The sequence below is a fragment of the Chenopodium quinoa genome, unplaced genomic scaffold (assembly GCF_001683475.1).
Source record: "Chenopodium quinoa cultivar QQ74 unplaced genomic scaffold, ASM168347v1, whole genome shotgun sequence".
NCBI lineage: Eukaryota > Viridiplantae > Streptophyta > Magnoliopsida > Caryophyllales > Amaranthaceae > Chenopodium > Chenopodium quinoa.
This window is the reverse complement of record NW_018745030.1, coordinates 62,977-81,819: the sequence shown is the minus strand read 5'-3', so window position 1 is coordinate 81,819 and position 18,843 is coordinate 62,977. Positions and strand designations below refer to the sequence as shown.

Here is an 18,843-nt window from a genome sequence, read left to right as displayed (position 1 = left end):
ACCCGAGAGAAGCCCCCAAGATGTGTAATTGTGAATTTGAAAATTTTGAATTTTGCAAGTTTATTTTCAATATATATGTTTTTCTTCTTTTTTTTTCATTCTTGTGAATCAATGTAGGCAATCTCAGATCATGCGGTCCATCACTCACTTGGCATTCATGTTTCTCAGGCACGGTACCAAGCACTTGATGAGAGACGCAATTTGAGACGTGTTCATATCAAAGACATTGGAACACTTGCCTTTAGACATTGTTTTATTGTTGCTTTGCTGCTTTTTTTTTTATGAATGTTATACAATTACACATCTTCCAATCCCAGGGTTAAGTGAATGTGGGTTGAAGAAATGAAGGCCAAACGTTAGACGAGGCTCAAAGTGGTTGATGAAAAAATGGATATGTGATTGAATGGTTAATGGGGAATGAATGGGTTGCAAAGGTGCCTCAAGTCATTGGTGTACCTTGGGTTTAGTTCGGTAATTGATTTTTTTTTAATTGAGAATGAATGAATGAATGAAAAATTCTATGATCTAGATGTAAAGGAAAATTGCTCATTTTATTAATGGAAAAGGTGAACGAAACACATGAAACATGGAAAACCTATGCTAGACATGAATGGGGAATGGAGATGAATGATAAAGAAAGAAATCATGAAATCTTGCACGAAGGATCTACTGTGCGCCTTGTGTTCATTACTTCTTACCGCCTGGAGGGACAGGAAGTTTGTTTGCATCCACCAAGTCTTGAATGACGTCCTTCAAATTCCAACATTGCTCCGTAGTGTGGCCCCTTCCTTGATGGTACTTGCAATGGGCATTGGGATTCCATTTGGCGCTCCTTTCTTCAGGTTTTGGCTCTGGAAATGGCCCAATAGGTGTGATCAAGCCTTGACTATAAAGGCGATCAAAGGCCGCATCATAAGTCATTCCTAAAGGAGTGTAAGTTCTTTTCTTCTTGGGCAATGGAGTATCAAGAGCTAACACTTCATTAAGATCAACTTGGCTTATATTGTTGGTAGTATTTTCATGCTTAGAAGACGAAGAAGAAGGATGGTCGTTCTTCTTGTTTTTCCAAGTGTTATTATTGTTACTACCAACAGTCTTTATTAGCTCATCCTCGATATTGATGCCGATGTCGTATACAGCTTCGAAAGTGTTCAGTGGAAGAAATTTGAGATGTTCCCTATATTTATGAGTCAGATTTTGAATAAAGAGGCGAACTATCTCTCTTTCTTTGGGGGGATCTACCAAGAGTGAAGCTGTTTCCCTCCACCTGTTCAGGTAAGCGGTGAAGCCTTCATTCTCTTTCTGTTTGAGAATGAAGAGTTCACGTTCAGAAGTTTTAGTTTGAATGTTACACTTGTAACGATTCATGAAACTGTCGGTGAAATCTTGCCAAGTCGCAGTATGCTTGGAATCTAAGGAATAAAACCATTGTTGGCAAGCATGTTCTAAGGAGAGAGGGAACACCGTAGGGAAGATTGTTACGTCCAATCCCTTAAGAGCCATGGTTGCAGAGAACGCCTTCAAATGGAATATTGGATTGTCAGTAGGCTTGAACTTTGGAATATCAGCAGTGGAGAACTTTTCAGGGAGTCTGTCCTTCACATCCAAAGGAGTGGGAGTCCGTTCCACATAAGTGAATTCCTCATAAATCTTACTCATTTGTTCCTTCAGTTTGTCAAGGGTGGAAATAGTGACCTTGTTTTGTTCCATGGTAGTGACCCTAGTGGTAAGGGTTTGCATCATGGTAGACAGTGCCTCGATGGATTTGTTATGTTCTCAATGTCTTCTTTAGTGGCCATTGAAAGGTGATGAGTAATGGAGATGGCAAAGTTCTCTTTGAACGCCTATTTGATCTGAGAGATTGTTGCGGTAATGACTCGAACCGTATTAATCTATCCCTGTTCCTTGACCAAGTACTGTGAAATAAAATAATTCACTTAATTGTTTGACTCATTGCTCAAGATAGGAAAGGAAGGAAAAAAATAGACATTTGAAAACAGGTGAGAAAACTCCATTCATTTTTTTATTATGACGAAAAAAGGGTGCATGAACCTAATATACGATCATAAACGACCTGGTGCACGACTCGAGTCGGAACATAAAGAAAGTGTGTGGACTATACTTGACTCGTGAGTGACTAAGTGATGTTATAAGACTCGTGGTATGATCGTGTGGTTAGACATGTGAACAATAACCAAAATGACTGACGCGAGGACCAAATTAACACAGACGACTTAAAAAAAGCTGACTGGACTTATTTCAAGGGCACCGTGACACGGAAAACTGTACCGTGTCACGTGACAAGCTGCCGTGACGCGGTGTTTTTTTTTTTTTGGGAAATCCACCGTTTCACGGTGAAAATTTGCCGTGAACGGTAGAGTTTTCCGTGGCGCGGCAAATCTTTTTTTTTTTTTTGCTAATTACTAAGTGAGTACGGTCCATTGGCAATCGTTAGTCATAAAATAATCCACCATAGACAAAGAAAGATCGTTAAGGTTAGGATCAAAACGACCAAACATAAAACACGTAGGCACAATGATGCAAAGAATAGTTCGCAACCTAAGGTCAAGTTCTATGTTCGACTATGGTCAAGTTTATTTGGTGTCAATAGGGTATCATGGTTAAGAGTTTGGACGCGTTAGCAAGGCAGCCTCCCTTGAGGGTGTATGCCAACGGCCGGCTCCGCGAGTTCGTGATGAAATCGAACTCGACTCCATGGTTTGGGTGGATTTAATAACTCGGATGAACCCTTATTGCCATGAGCGTTTTTGGGTTGATAGAGCTTAAATCCCCCGGGGCTAAGACGCATGTAGAACACATACGTTTTTTCAGAAAAATCGAAGGAAGTTGACTGTCAGAAAAATTCCCGTGCCACGGTACTGTGCACCGTCAGACGGAGACGGTGCACAGTACCGTGACACGACAGATTTTGCCGTGGCACGGCAGTCAGAAGATCTGACTGGTGCCCTTTTTTCCTTCGTGCGCAACCAAGTTATCCAATTTTTCCTACGGGACAGACCTGAATGCGACGTTAAAATGTCTATGCAGATGCAAAAATGCCAAATTAATCACAGGAATATTTTTTCAAGAATCTTTCAAGTCTCATCCACTCATCTTAATTAAATATAGATCACTCAAAATCGATAAATAATCAAGAATCCTCCCCAGTGGAGTCGCCAAATTGTAGGCGTCGCTCGAAGTACGCCTACGTTAAAAACATGTGGTGAATATGCTTAGCACTCATAGGAAGTGGGAATTGACATATTACGATAAGGGACAACGATTAGGGACAAATAAAGTAGGGAGCCGCCAACAAGTTTGTAAGGAACTTGTAAACTGTTCACGGATCATAAAAGGCAACCACGAATAAGGGACAACGATAGGCAACAACGATTGACCCGTGAAGGTTACACCCCATTCATAATCCATGAGATTACTAACTCCATATGGTTTGGAACCACGAAAGGAGGATCGGGGATGATGGTACGAAGTGAGTCATGGAGTTACATTCGTCCGTATTGGCCTCTACTCGATTCTTATAGTGAAAAGTGATTCCTGCGATCTCAAAGGGATACAAATAAAATATTCAATTCGCTCCAAACTATTATTAAGCTAATTTGGTTTAATATTAATGCAACACATAATTCTAAAATATTTGTGATCACTTGAATTAATTAACAAGATTAAAAAGGAATCTAAACCGGTCGTCCAAATTATCTTATTAGGCGTGATTTTCAATTACATATTCCCTTTAAACATGCAATATAGTGATCATAAAAATAATAGAATAAACATTAATATTGGAAGTTGTAGGCGTCGCTCGAAGTGCACCTACATTAAAAGCATGTGTGAATATGCTTGGCACTCATAGGAAGTGGGAATTGACATTACGATTAGGGACAAATAAAGTAGGGAGCCGCCAACAAGTTTATTAGGAACTTGTAAACCGTTCACGGATCATAAAAGGCAACCACGATAAAGGGACAACGAAGGCAAAAACGATTGACCCGTGAAGGTTACACCCCATTCATAATCCATGAGATTACTAACTCCATATGGTTCGGAACCACGAAAGGAGGATCGGGGATGATGGTACGAAGTGAGTCATGGAGTCACATTCGCCCGTATTGGCCTCTACTCGATTCTTATATGGAAAAGCATTCCTGTGATCTCAAAGGCATACAAACAATAATTCAATTCTCTCCAAACTATTATTTAACTTAATTGGTTTAAGATTAATGCACACATAATTCTAAAAATTTGGTGATCACTTGAATTAACAATAAGATTAAAAGGGAACCTAAACCGGTTGTCAAAATTATCTTATTAGTCGTGATTTTCAATTACATATTCCCTTAAACATGCAATATGGTGATCAAAATAAATAATAGAATAAACATTAATATTAAAACCAATTTAATCATAATTCCAACAACATAAAAAAAAATCATTAGAAAAAAAATAATAATAAAAAAAAGGGAAATTTGCCCAAAATAACACGAACTTTGGCCGGTTCGCCAATAATAACACCACCTTTGAGTTATTCCAAAATAACACCAACTTTGGGGGGTGTCTTCCAAAAATGGTACAAAAAAAATGGTAACCGGATTTAGGAGGTAATATTGCTGACGTGTGTTATGTCTTTGCCAGGTTGTGCGTTGCTTCCCCTTAACCATCCAACGTGTAATTAAATTTTGCACACCTAACTCCTGTCTCCCTCTTTAATTCATTTCCCTCCATATTTCACTCTCTTTCTTCGTCTTCGAACCATTTTATCAGAGGATCTCAGAGCATATTCAATTCCTCATTTCGTCATTTCCCTTTGAAATAATCAGAACTCAATTCCGAAATTCTACTGCTCCCAAAGAAAATTGCATTGAAGTGAAGTGAAGAGAAGAGTGAAAAAGTTGCGATCTTTGGTTCCCAAAATGCCCAGAAAGACGAAGAAGAAAGGTTCGTGTTTTTTTAATTTCTTTGTTTTGTTTGAATTATGATTGTTGGGTGGATTTTATGTGTTCTAATTTGAATATGGATGTTCGTATGTTTAATTATGCTGTTAATTGTTAAAGTAGGTTTAATAATTAGGTTGATTTGTATGGTGAATTATGTTGTTCACTCGATAAATTTTCTTGTTAATTGCTGAATTAGGGTTAATTACTTGAGTGTTTGTTTGTAGTCTAATTGAGTTGTTTAATTCTAGGGTCTGCTGCAAATACTCATGTTTTTGATAATGTGACTGTTCGATTCTGGTATGGGGGTCAATTTAAGCATGTTCGTAATGGTGAAATGGTGTATAAGGGTGGGAGTTATATTAACTTTGATGTTGACCCAGATGAACTTTGTTACTGGGACTTAAGGGATTATGGTAGTAAGTGTGGGCTTGCTCATGTGGATGCTTTGTTTTACCAAATGCCTGGGTTAAATATTGAGAAAGGTTTGAGAGTAATTCAAGGGGATGCTGAGGTGTTAGAGATGGGTAAGTTAGCTGTTGTAAATAGGAGTATTGTTGTGTATGCAGTTCAGTTTGAGAGAGAAGTGGGAGAAGGTTCAAATGCTGAAGTTGTGGAAGTTGATGTGGGCAACACAAGTCAGAAAAGTACTTTGTTGAATGCTGACCCCAAAGTTACCATATCCAAAACAACAGGCAAGGTACTTGAGAAACCCCCACCCAAACTGAACAAAAGAAAAAAATTGACCACAAGGAAGGGACCACAAACACAGGTGGTGAAACCCTCATTGACTGAAGAAGATGCTTCCACTTCACCTATAAAAGCATCTACCACATCACCCAAAAAAGCATCTATAACTTTACCAGAAAAAGCATCTGACCTTCCCCAAAAAAAAACAAAAAAACAGACTCAACCCCCCTTGAAAATCACTTCAGAAACTCAACCCTTCACTCAAAACCAGTCTCTTCATCTTTCTCAATTCCCATCCTTAGAGTTTGTTTCTACTGGTGAGTTGCCTGATGTTAACACAGATTTCAATGATGAATTTGAGTGGGAGGATGACAGACCAGAGAGCCCTTTGAAATGGAATGAATTAGTTGCTGATGATGAGTCTAGTGATGACAGTGATCCATTATATGATCATGAGTATCAGAAGTTTTGTGAGGGTGGGGAGTTTGAAGATGATGATGAAGATGATTTTCAGTTTGAGGTAGATGAGAGCATAGAGAAAGAGAAGGAAGGTGATTTTAGTCTATCTGACATAGATCTAGAAGGTGAAGGTGAAGATCTAGAACAAACTGATTTCTTTGAAGATGAATCTGATGACATTGATGATGAGATTATTGAAGCAAGGGATAGAGTAAAGAGGGTTAATACAAAGTTACTTGAGATAGTGAAGGGATTGCAAGAAAAAGTTTGTAAGGAGAAGGAGAAGGAAAAGGCAGTTGATGAGGAGAGGGAGTTTGAAGTTGATGAAGAGAGGGAGAACTCAGTTCATGAAGAGGTTGCAAGGGATGTAAACCTAAGTGACTGTGATGAAGATAATGACATTGATACACCACCTGGTAGTAGTGATGAATTAGAAGGGAAAAAGGGAGAGTTAGTGAGCCATGAAACTGATTTCAGTAAGTTTCATTGGAAGGTTGGTCAGAGGTTTGCTAATGCCAGTGACATTAAGGATGCTGTCACTAAGTATGCTGTATTACAGGGTAGAGATCTAAAGTATAGTGTGAGCTGGAAAAACAGACAAAGGTTGGGAGTGAAATGTGTTGGTGAATGTCCATTTTATTTATATTTTTCTGTGCATTCTAGAGATGCAACTTGGCTAGTGAAGAGAGTAGTTGGAAATCACACATGCAATAGGAACATGAATAGTAACAGGCAGTTGAAGTCCAGTTGGGTGGCTAGGCAGTTGCTTGATGTGTTCAAAGCTAGGCCACATTGGCCAGCTAAGGAGATTGTAGACACTGTAAGGAGGTCTTACAGAATGATTGTCAGTAGAGATTTTGCTTACAAAGTAAAATACCATGCACACAAGATGTTACATGGCTCTATGAAAGAGCATTATATGAAGGTGGAGAGGTACTTGAAGGCATTGAAGGAAGCAAGTCTTGAAACAGTGTTGGACTTGGTAGTTGCTCCACAACCTCAGAGTTCTACCCCAATGTTTAGTAGGATGTTCACTTGCTTTGATGGAGTTAAGCAAGGGTGGACAGCAGGGTGTAGGAGAGTGATAAGTGTGGATGCTGCATTTTTGAAGACATTTCTTGGGGGTCAGATATTAACTGCTGTTTCCAGGGATCCCAATGAACAGATGTTCCCCATTTGTTGGGCTGTTGTGGAAGGGGAGAACAATCTGTCTTGGGAATGGTTCTTTAACCACTTAAAGAATTGCCTAGATCTTGGACAAGGAGAAGGGATAGCTATTATTTCAGATGAGCATCAGGTATAAGTCATTAATTTGTGTAATATGTTATCTCATTTAATGATGATGATTGATGATGATTGACATTAACTGGTTCTTTTTTTTTGGTACACAGGCTATCTTACATGCTGTAAGTGTTGTTCTTCCTAAGGCTGAACATAGGCACTGTGCAAGGCATATTTTTGCCCTCTGGCACAGAACCTACAAGGGAGATGAGATGAAGCTTTTGTTTTGGAAGATAGCAAAGGCCTATAACCAGGCTGATTTCAATGAAGCAATGGATGAGTTGAGACAGATTGATGAAGAGGCTGCCCTTGCAATAACAAGGTACAATCCTCAGTTCTTCTGTAGGGCATTCTTACAGGAAGACATCAAATCTGAGGCCATTACTAACAATATGGCTGAAACATTTAATGCTTATATCATTAATGCTAGGACTAAACACATAATTTACATGTTAGAGGAAATTAGAGTTGCATTGATGCAGAGGTTAGTAAAAAAAAGACATGAGATGGAAAAATGGACCTCTTTGCTATGCCCTAGGATACAAGCTAGGTTAGAAAAGGAGAAAGAGAAAGCTGCTGATTGTGAAGTCTTGCCTTCTTCTGTGAGTCAGTTTAATGTTAGGTATTATTTGGATCAGTTGAATGTAGATTTAGTTGCTAGAACTTGTAGTTGTAGAAAATGGAATATGGTAGGCATTCCTTGCTGTCATGCCATAGCTTGCATTTATTTTGTGAACCAAGAACCTGAGGTATTTGTTGATGAATGTTACAAAGTTGAGACTTATAAGAAGGCCTACAGTGGTTGTATACCTCCATGTGAAGGTGAGAGGTATTGGCCAAGATGTCCATGCAATTTGGACCCCCCTCCTATCAAGATAGGTCCTGGTAGGCCAAGAAAGAACAGAATTAAGCACCCTCTTGAGAATCCTAAGAAGCCAGGGTCATTGAGTAGGGCAGGAGTAGAAATGACTTGTAGCATATGCAAGAAGAAGGGTCATAACAAGAGAGGCTGCAAAGACAAGGATTCTGTTGTCCCTGATGAACCAGCACCCAAAAGACCCAAGGGAAGACCAAGAAAGACTGCCCCATCTACTGATGTAACCTCACATGCCCCATCTACACAAGCAACCCCAACACCCACCCTGACACAGACTGCATCATCTTCAACTCCTGCAACACAATTTGCCCACCATACTGCTACTGCACAGCCAACTCAACTAGGCAGGGGTGGAAGAATGATACTTGGAGGTCAAGGTGCTAGAAGTGTCAGTCAAAGCAGCACCAGAGGAAGAAGCTCGGCTGGTAGAGGGTCTACAACTACAAGTAGGGGAAGAGGAAGGGGAAGGGGAAGAGCACAACCATCAGGAATTGGGATAATGTTTGCTGATGATGGAAGCCCAATTGTTACAGTAAGAATTAGTACTCCCCCTTTCATTTTTGTGTTTGCTTTGTTTTTTTTTTTGGAAAATAAGCCAATAACTTTGTAATTTGTGTGGCAGGCACCAAGTACCAGACCAAACACAAGATCTATCTCCCAGATGCAGCAGTGATCAAGTGAAGATCTTATGTGCCCCATTTCTTTTGTACTTACTAAGTATGCTTTTGGTCTAAGTGTGTAATTTGTCAAACAATTTAGTTGTTAAACAATGTTAGAGATCTTATGTAATTAAGTATTGGAAACAGTTGCAGGTATTTTGGAAACAGTTGCATGCATTATTGAAACATTTGCAGGCATTATAACAGTTCTGCCTTTGTCTTTTGATATTGCTGTGGTTGTGTTTTTCAATTTGTGCAAATAATTTGTGGTCTTTTAACATTGCTCTGGTTTTGTTTGTTTTTCATTTTGTGCAAATAATTTGGGAAATTTGTGGTCTTTTGATCTAGCTCTGGTATGTCAATTGTACACTGCTATTGCAATTATGATGAAAATCAATTAAGTACAAAATACAACAGCAAACATTACTCATTAAACATTCAATTAAGCATCCATTAATCAATTACACTGATTGCTTTTTATTTCCACATAAAACATTCAACATACATCCTCATTTCTTCCTTAATCAATAAAGGAAGATTACAACACCAAACAACAACCAAGAAAACAACAATGCTAAGTACAACGTTTTTTCATTCCTACCACACTTCATTAAATCAATCTTCATTACAACTATTTCATTCTTCAACCCTATGATGTCTTCCTCCAATTTTCCTTTCTTTAATTGCAATTTCTTTATTTTCTCATGTGCGATTTTTTGTTCAACCTGTAACTCACCAATTACGGTTTCCTTTTCCAACAACTTCACTTCATAATCTTCCATCTCAGCCTGCTCATTCACCCACTTGAAAAAATCACATTGAGTGTCCTGCATCCAGTAAATATGAACAATAAACAACACCAAATTAGGGTAATTACAATTACATATCCCCAAATTACAATAAACAAAAAAAGATGCAATAAACAAAAAAAGATGCAATAAACATAGGACAATCAATCACAACTTACTGGCCACATAGGGCAGCCGTAGAACTTCATCCCCAAATTAGGGCCTTTTCTCACAGTTTTAATCAAAGCTTCATTCCCACAATTGCAACGAATTTTCGAATTACCCATCCTTTTTATGCTAGAGGATGAACATGATTGGTTCGAAATTGACCTTCTTGTAGCCATTGATTAATTTTTTAAGAGCACTAAAATTGATACAACACGAACGATTAAAGAGAGATGAAGAGCAGAGGAAAACAAAGAACTTGAAGATGAAGAAGGAGCAACAAATTAAGAGAGAGGAAAACAAAGAAACAGAGGAAGAAGATGGAGCAACGACTACTGAGAGAGGAACAACAAAGAATGAAGAAGAAGGAAGAATAAAGGGCTTGGCATTTTTTTCTAACGGTTATAAAGAAGAAGAAAGAACACGTTGGATGGTTAAGGGGAAGCAACGCACAACCTGGCAAAGACATAACACACGTCAGCAATATTACCTCCTAAATCCGGTTACCATTTTTTTTGTACCATTTTTGGAAGACACCCCCCAAAGTTGGTGTTATTTTGGAATAACTCAAAGGTGGTGTTATTATTGGCGAACCGGCCAAAGTTCGTGTTATTTTGGGCAAATTTCCCTAAAAAAAAAGAGCATAATCCTTACTTTGAATCTGTTTGTTTGCAACTACAAAATAATAAACGAGTTAGTAACTTCAAGGAAATAATAAAACAATAACTAAATTAAATTAAATAAAATAAAGTTGATTTTGGGGTCAAACCCTCAAACGATTCTACTTTTCACGCCTTGGCTTAAGGACAGAACCTCGAGTAAAATATGGACTCCTTTGAGTGCTTGAAGAAGGAATTTTGAAGTGAAAAGGGTAGGCTAGTGTTTAGGTTAATAGCATAGAAGAGAGAAAATAAGAATCATAGAATTCTGGTTGCCCCGTACATCAGAAATGAGGGGGTATTTATAGGGAAAATGTGCTGAGGGAGCACACGGAACCCTAAAATGATAAAAACCCTAAAAAAGTATCCCGTGACACGGTCAGACTGTACCGTGACACGGTTAGACTGTACCGTCAGATGGTACACTTTCCCGTGACACGGTACAGTTTTGGAGTGACGCGGAAAATTTTCAGAAAACGGAACGGAAAACGCGGAAAGGACACGGAACTTCCCGTGTCACGGCAGGCCTCCCGTGTCACGGGAAGTCTTACCGTCAGACGGGATAGGTTCCCGTGACACGGTCAGGCTGTACCGTGACACGGTCAGTTCCAGTCCATTTTTCCGTCTAAATTCATTTTTAACCCTAATTCCTTTCGGCTTTTAAAGTGCCGATTGATAATTTCGGGCTTTTTTCTGACTTTTATTATTCGGGCTAAAATAATAAAATAAAAATAAATAAAATGTTTGGGCCAAAAACAAATAATAAAATAATAAAATAAAAAAAGTTTTGGGCTTAAAATTAATTAATAAGCTTGGGCTAAAATTAAAACTATGCTTTTACCAAACATCAAGACTAATCCATGGAGCTTTCAAAAGTATGAATTTAATAAAATACGATTTTTTAAGCACTCTCGGGATTAAATACTAAACCCGACCAATAGTGGCGGTGAAAGGTTATTTATCATCGGGTTTGGTTTTGGGGAGACATTTTTAGGTGTCTACAGAAGCAATTTAACAATAATAGCGTTAGTCAAATCAAATATAAAATAACCCTAATCATGATAATAGCAATATTAAAATAAAATAAGAGTAATTAAATTGATTAATTACTCACATTCCGCGCGTTCCTTTAATTTGCTACATCATGAATAAACTGTTAGTAACATCAATAAAAATATAAAAGCAAATGAAAATTATTAAATTAAATTAAATAAAAAGTAGAGTTAATTTGGTCCAAACCCTCAGTTATTTGTACCTTTCACGCCTTGGTTTAAGGACGGAACCTCGGGTTAAGTATAGACTCCTTGGAGTGCTTAGGGGAATTATTATGGAAGAAAAATGAGGCTAGAAATTAGGTTAAAGAGGGAGAAGAGAACGATTTTTGGTGTAAGGTTAGAGAGAATGATTATTGGTGCCCCGAACTGCAGAAAGGGGGGGGGGTCCTATTTATAGGGAAAATGTATTGAGGGAGCACACGGAACCCTAAAATGATAAAAACCCTAAAAAAGTATCCTGCGACACGGAAAAGTGTACCGTGACACGGGAAATCCCACCGTCAGACGGGAAATTTTCCCGTGACACGGTACAAATTTGCGTGACACGGGAAATATTTAGGTTACGGGAAGTGAAAACGCGTTTAGGGATTACGCGGAGAAAACACGGAGCAATCCCGTGGCATGGGATGTGCACCGTGACACGGGAAGAAATGCTGTCACACGGCATTGTCCACCGTGGCACAGTGCAGTATGCCGTGTCACGGTGTAAAAAGTATGCGAAAATTACATGGAATATTCCCGTGTCACGGAATGGGCACCGTGACACGGGAAATTGCACCGTGACACGGGGGAAAAATTTGCAGAAATACAAAAATGGGCACCGTCTCACGGGAATCACCCCCGTGTCACGTCAGCTTTTGCCGCGTCGCGGCATTTTTGCTGCTGCGCGGTAATTTCAGTTTTTTACCCGTTTTTAAAATAATCATAACTTTTGATCTGTAACTCGGAATAAGACATATAATATATCATTGGAAATATTATCAAGTCTACTTATCAACCAATTGGAATCAAGTCAAAATAATATGTATATTTTAAGATATTGCCGTTTTAGTGGAAGGGTGTCGGTTTTAGGCCGAGTTTAGTGTTTTGCTCATATCTTTTTCGTTATAGCTCGGAATTGGGCTTATGATATATGGTTGGAAAGCTTATTTAAAGGCCTATCCAACAAAATAATAATTGGATCAAAATTTTATAACCATAAAATCAGTTTCTCTCAGTTTTGCGATGTGGACAAGAAAAGTGGAAAATAGGTTATGGTTTAGGGAAATGAGCTAGAAATTGGATTGGTTCATGAAATATATTGGATAGAACATGAATTTAAGCACTCCAAATATTAAATACTCAACTCGAACAATAATGACGGTGAAAGGTGTTCATCAACGGGTTTGATTCTGGGGAGACATTTTTAGGTGTCTACACTAGCTGAGACTGAATATTATCAAGATCAATCCTAGCTTGCTCAATTTTGGAAGTAATTCCAAATTCTTTCTATGCAAGGTCTTCAAGTGCACTTGTAATCTTTTCAGCTTAGTCCTCACATGTCGCATAGGAAAACCTATACAATCTTCCTGCCAACTAGCCAAAACAACCTGACCAAAGGTACTATGATCACTCATAGTATTAAATAATTTAAAAGGTCTCCCTCCATGTCTAATATCCACCCCACAGCCAATAAGAAAAGCAGTATGATCAGAAATATCAAAGTTAAGATACTCAACTTCAACATTTTCCATCTCTTGCATCCAAACAGTATTCCCCAAAGCTCTATCAATTTTGCTCATAACCCTATTGTCACCAAACCCCTTGTTATTCCAAGAGAAAAAGTGACCAATACTTTGAAGCTCATCAATACCAGAAGCAGAAAAAAATTGATCAAATGAGTTTTAGCATTAGTAACAGGATTACCAGTAACCCTATCACTTGAATAGAGAACCGCATTAAAATCACCAGAGAGAAGCCAAGGCAAATTTTCATAACTAGGAGCCAAATCTAACAGACTTCTCCACAAAGCCTTCCTATTTTAAATAGAATGCAACCTATAGATAGCAATAAACATACTACAAAACTTACTAGTCTGATCAAATGGTTCGCAATGTAAAAATTGCTCATGCTTCATCACACATTTTACATCAACACATCTATTATTATCCCAGCCCACCCAAATCCTCCCTTTAGGACTATGACAATAGTTATCAGACCAAAGCCACCAAGCCCCAAATTTATTTCGAATTCTAGCCACATTCTTAAATCTGACTCTAGTTTCTAAGGTAACCATAATATTGATTTTATTATGACTTACCAACCTCCTAACTTCACTAACTTTATTAGGGTCATTAAGACCTCAAATATTCCGAGTACAAATAATCATTTAACAACAAAATCATCATATACCTCCTCATGAATGTCCTCATCCATCTCATGAAAGGCATAAGAATTATCCTTCTTCTTCTCTTACTCCAAGTTATGAGACTCCTACCTCATGTAGGCGTCCAAGCCCAAAAGCCAATTTTCACATTGTAAAAGGCCTAAAGTTCATGGTTTGATGCTTCACATTCATATATAAGATTACCAAGTCTAAAGTATCATCCACATCCTCCAAAGGTCCAATGTTATTTCTTCTAAGTAGGGATGGCAACGGGTCGGATCTGGACCGGGTCCGGATGGACCCGGATGCAGATCCGTTTTTGTATATTGGATCCAGATCCGACCCGGATCCATCGGGTCTAGAAAATAAAGACCCGGATCTAGATCCGTTGGGTAAAACGGATCCGGGTCCGGATTCGGGTCCAAAACGAGTCCAATATAATTTGCCTAATTTTTTGCAATAAATGTAATGTTCGGGTCAAAAAAATTATTTCAAACTTACGTTGTTGGTTATTAAGTTCAACCCCAAGTTAACCAACTTATACACTCATATTTTGAATTAAAATTATAAACAAAATAAAAATACGATCTTACATATGAGCTAGTGAAAAAACAACGATGATGTATATAATATGAGCATCCAAAATTCATCTCTTGAAAGGGTTAATCTTTATCATTACTAACATTATCAATATTTTTAATAAAGAAATAAATAATTTTAGTTTTTTTTAATAGGAAAAATAAAAAAACGGGTTCACGGATCTGGATCCGGGTCTAGGGCCCAGACCCAGATCCAGATCCGTTTTTTATCAGCAGGACCCGGATCCGACCCGGATCCGTCGGGTCCAAAATTTGAAGACCCAGATCCGTGAAAAACGGATCAAGATCCACGGATCCGGGTCGGGTCCAGATCCATTGACATCCCTACTTCTAAGCCAATTTGTAGATTTGCTAGTCCACACTATAGCACAATTTATAACCCAATTCAAAGCTCAAGCTGTTTAGGGTAATTTCACCCTGCCACGTGGCCCAATCAGAGAGACACGTGTCAGCCCCAAATTGGTCCAAAATTGATCAATCCCTGCTCGACACGTGTCATTCCAGAAATTAAGGGAAAAGGCGGCCTTCAGGCCCAAATCCCGATAATGCCGCAAAACGGCGTAGCCCACCAATGATTAGGGTTCAGTGACCTAATCAGGGGCACAATTCCCAATGACCCTATAAATAGGGAGATGTCCTTCATTTTGAGGGCACGTTTTATCATTTATTACACATTTTACTCTTTGATAGAGACATCCTGAGCTTGGAATCCGAGCAGATCCCTACCTAAATTTCCGCACCTTTTTTCTCCCTTCAAGTTTCTAACTTGTGCGTTGGAGGCGGAGCACCACCCAACTGGTGTCTCCATTTGTTTTGCAGGTACAGCTCACCCCGGATCAGTCTTCGTGTTGTAACTCTCCCGAGGGACAAAAACACCCAAAACATTTGGCGCCGTCTGTGGGGAGAGTGCCTCGAAGATGGTTCAAGAGTTTGTACCCCCTAACCGTCTGGGCGAAGACCCAGAAGTCTTTACAGACCATGAGGAGGATGAGGATCCTCAGGTCAAAACCTCTACAGCCGAAGACGGCTCTCTCAGAGTCAAGCACATCCGGTCCAGGGAAACTCTGGAGCGGGGTGCCTCCCAGGCGGGTCCGAGCAGGCCCACTGGACAGCCGGATGGGGCAACCCAAACGGCATAAGGATCAGCCCCTGTCACCCGAGACGAACTCATGAGGTTCATGACGAGTTTCAAGGGTGAAATCACAAAGCTGATCACCAAGAGTCGGGTTAGTCCAAGTAAAGGCCAGTCGGCGAAGAAGACTCCTCCAGGGAAGGGGAAGTCAGTCAGAAACCGGCAGCCCACTCCCCATCCAAAGGAGAAGGCAGCCGGGACCATTGATTGGTTAAAGATTCTCCTTCATGGGAACAATACCAACAACACTCGCCGGCCTCAACAGCCGGTGAGAAGTAAAAAATCAACTATTGATGCCCGGGAGATCATCAATCGGAAGAGAAATCAATCGCTGTCTGAGTCGGCTTCAACGTCGAATTTCCCAGACAGCTTCAATAACATTTCTACAGGAAGTGCACCTTCCTTGCATGAGAGTCAGACGGGCGGAAATACCGTCCATACTGGCCCTCATATGATCGGAGTTGTCCCGTATGTGCCTACTCAGGCCTACGGGCAGTATCCTCCTCACTTCATGCAGCCGGCCTTCTTAAGGGGTCAGGAGGCATACCCAAACGTCCAACCATTGGACTGGCAGCTTCGCCTGCTGCGCCTGGGTGAACAACCTTCAGCGTTCACTCGGGAGATAACCGAGGCGGCTCAGCCGGCCAAGGTTAAGAATGTGTTGGTTGGTACCTATGACGGTACCTCCAACCCGGAAGACCACCTCATGGCGTACACCAACCTCATGTATCTGCAGGGGTTGGATGATGCCACGTGGTGTCGGTGTTTCCCGACTACATTGAAGGGCATTGCCCAACAATGGTTTGGCAATCTGCCAGCCGGGTCCATCGATAGCTTCAGGAAGCTCGCCTTCCTGTTTGCTTCCAACTTCTCAATGAACATCCCTGCTAAGAAAACAAGCCTTGATTTGAGCACTGTTAAGCAGGGAGAGAGAGAAGGGATGCGCTCATATGTCAGGCGGTTCAATCTGATAAGAATTCAGATTCAAGGACTGTCTGACGAGGTAGCTTTTACAGACTTTTTTAAAGGACTGAGAGACGGGTCGACCTTTAAGTTCGACCTAGTCAGAAAAGGGGCTTTCACCCTACAGGCGGCTTTGAGGGAGGCGGAAATCTACATTCAAGCTACCGACCTCTGCTCGCCTGGTAACCAGTCGGACTCCAAGAAGTTTGACAAACAGAAAGACAGCCGGTCAGCTCAGCCGGCTAAAAACAAAGAAGAGAGAAAGAAAAGAAAAGAAGTTTGGGCGGTTACAGATTCTGACCAGCCGTCCCAGAAGAAAAAGAAAGAGTTTAAACCGTACGTCCCCAAGTACGAGTTTAACAAAGATTGCAACTCCATCCTCATGGAGGTAAAGGACCAGCTGTCCATTGAGAAGCCGAATCCTATGAAGAGTTCTGTCCAGTCACGGAACAAAAATAAATTTTGTCAGTTCCATGAGGAGGTCGGCCATGACACCAACGACTGCTTCAGTCTTCAGCGGGCGTTGGACCGTCCGGCTGACAAAGGGCTGTTGAAGTCCTACATTTCTAAGTCCCCAGCCGGGGCAAAAAAGAAAAACAAGGGTCAGTCCTCCAAGACTACCCCCCAGCCTACTAGTAGCTCGGATACCGATAAGGAGTCGGTCTACACTATAGCAGGCGGGTTCTCATGTGGTGGCCTTACCATCCGGGGCACCAAGAGTCATCATCGAAAGATGGACAAAGATGATGATGAACAGGCGGAAGCCAGCTCCCCCTTCCCAGACGTCTTGATCACTGAGAAGGATAGGGGCAGCGTTCGCCGCCCGCATGATGACCCGGTGGTCATTGAATGTAAGGTTGCCAATCAGCTGGTTGGACGGATCCTTATAGACACCGGCAGCTCATCAGACATCATCAATCTCCGGTGCCTGCAAAAGCTGAAATACAACGTCAGCAGCATGTATCCGGTCACCCACCCCTTAGTTGGTTTTGGGGGTGGGATGGTCTACCCAGCCGGGAGAATTGACTTACCCATCCGGCTGGGAGAGAAAGGCCAGGGACGACATATTGTCGTTAGATCCTTGGTCGTTGAGGAGTTGACCGCCTATAACAACATTCTTGGCAGGCCAACCCTCAACGTAGCCAAGGCAGTAATCATCTCGTCCCTCATGCACATCAAGTACGAGAGGGATGACGGCTCTGTTGGTTCCTTGAATGGGGATCAGAAGACGGCCCGAGAGTGCTATCTCTCAGCCGTCCGAGATACCGTGGCCCCAGGCGGTCAGGAACCAATAGACCTTGACAATGTCAAGGATGCCGACCCAGCTCCTGCCCCACCAGCAGCCGGAAAGAAAAGAAAGGCTCCTCTGCTGGTGGAGGTGAAAAAAGAGAAAAAATAGCAATCACTGACCGGTGAACGGCCAGATGAGCTCCGTCCCCAACCGGCTGGCGAAAGCATTGATCTCGTTCTGGACGACAGCCGTCCAGAACGTACTGTTAAGGTTGGGACGGTTGCTCATGCTACCTTGGGTGCAAGCTTGCATCTTCTATTGAAGGAATTCAAAGACATTTTTGCCTTTGAAGTGGAAGAGATGCCAGGCGTCAGCTCGGATCTTGTTGTCCACAAATTCGCCGTGGACCCCAAAAAGAAGCCCATCCGGCAAAAGAAAAGAAACCACGGCGACAAAAGAAGTCAGGCGGCAGCTGCCGAAGTCAAAAAGCTGCTAGACGCCAGGTTCATTCGGCCTTGTAATTTCCCCGACTGGGTGGCCAATGTGGTCCTTGTGAAGAAACCGAATGGGACCTTGCGCATGTGTGTTGATTACACAGACCTCAACAAGGCGTGTCCAAAGGACAGTTATCCGCTTCCAAAGATCGACAGTCTGGTCGATTCTACAGTCGGTCACGCCTTGATGAGCTTTATGGATGCCTACTCCGGCTTCCATCAGATACCCCTGTGGAAGAAAGATCAAGAGAAGACGGCCTTTGTCACTGATCAGGGGCTATTCTGTTATACTGTGATGTCGTTTGGCTTGAAAAATGCGCCTGCCACTTTCCAACGGATGATTAATACGGTCTTCATTAATCAGATTGGGAGAAATGTGGAGGCGTACATTGATGACATGATAGTCAAATCCAAGCTACAGACGGATCACCTTGCTGATCTCCGAGAAACATTCACCACCCTCAGGCGGCATAAGGT

General features: G+C 41.1%; 2 protein-coding genes across 2 annotated transcripts; one reads left to right on the top strand and one right to left on the bottom strand.

The window, feature by feature from the left end:
• The first annotated feature begins 4,484 nt into the window (after positions 1-4,484).
• On the top strand, positions 4,485-8,933 carry LOC110709089. Its single transcript, XM_021887302.1, has 4 exons — positions 4,485-4,953; positions 5,201-7,395; positions 7,490-8,788; positions 8,879-8,933. Exons 1-4 carry the CDS (start codon positions 4,929-4,931, stop codon positions 8,927-8,929), a joined length of 3,570 nt encoding a protein of 1,189 aa, XP_021742994.1. The 5' UTR covers positions 4,485-4,928; the 3' UTR covers positions 8,930-8,933.
• A 488-nt stretch (positions 8,934-9,421) lies between these two features.
• Positions 9,422-10,065, bottom strand: LOC110709103. The gene is made up of 2 exons (XM_021887318.1): positions 9,883-10,065; positions 9,422-9,742 (listed from the first exon to the last, which is right to left on the bottom strand). The coding sequence occupies exons 1-2, from the start codon at positions 10,045-10,047 to the stop codon at positions 9,440-9,442; spliced, it is 468 nt and encodes a 155-aa protein (XP_021743010.1). The 5' UTR covers positions 10,048-10,065; the 3' UTR covers positions 9,422-9,439.
• Between the last annotated feature and the right edge of the window lie 8,778 nt (positions 10,066-18,843).

Excerpts from the sequence above, each read along its gene's own strand:
- LOC110709089 (XM_021887302.1), top strand. The coding sequence starts at position 4,929 with ATGCCCAGAAAGACGAAGAAGAAAG. Across the intron at positions 4,954-5,200 it reads CAGAAAGACGAAGAAGAAAG|GGTCTGCTGCAAATACTCAT; the intron begins GTTCGTGTTTTT and ends GTTTAATTCTAG. Across the intron at positions 7,396-7,489 it reads TTATTTCAGATGAGCATCAG|GCTATCTTACATGCTGTAAG; the intron begins GTATAAGTCATT and ends TTTGGTACACAG.
- LOC110709103 (XM_021887318.1), bottom strand. The coding sequence starts at position 10,047 with ATGGCTACAAGAAGGTCAATTTCGAACCAATCATGTTCATCCTCTAGC. Across the intron at positions 9,743-9,882 it reads ACGGCTGCCCTATGTGGCCA|GACACTCAATGTGATTTTTT; the intron begins GTAAGTTGTGAT and ends TACTGGATGCAG.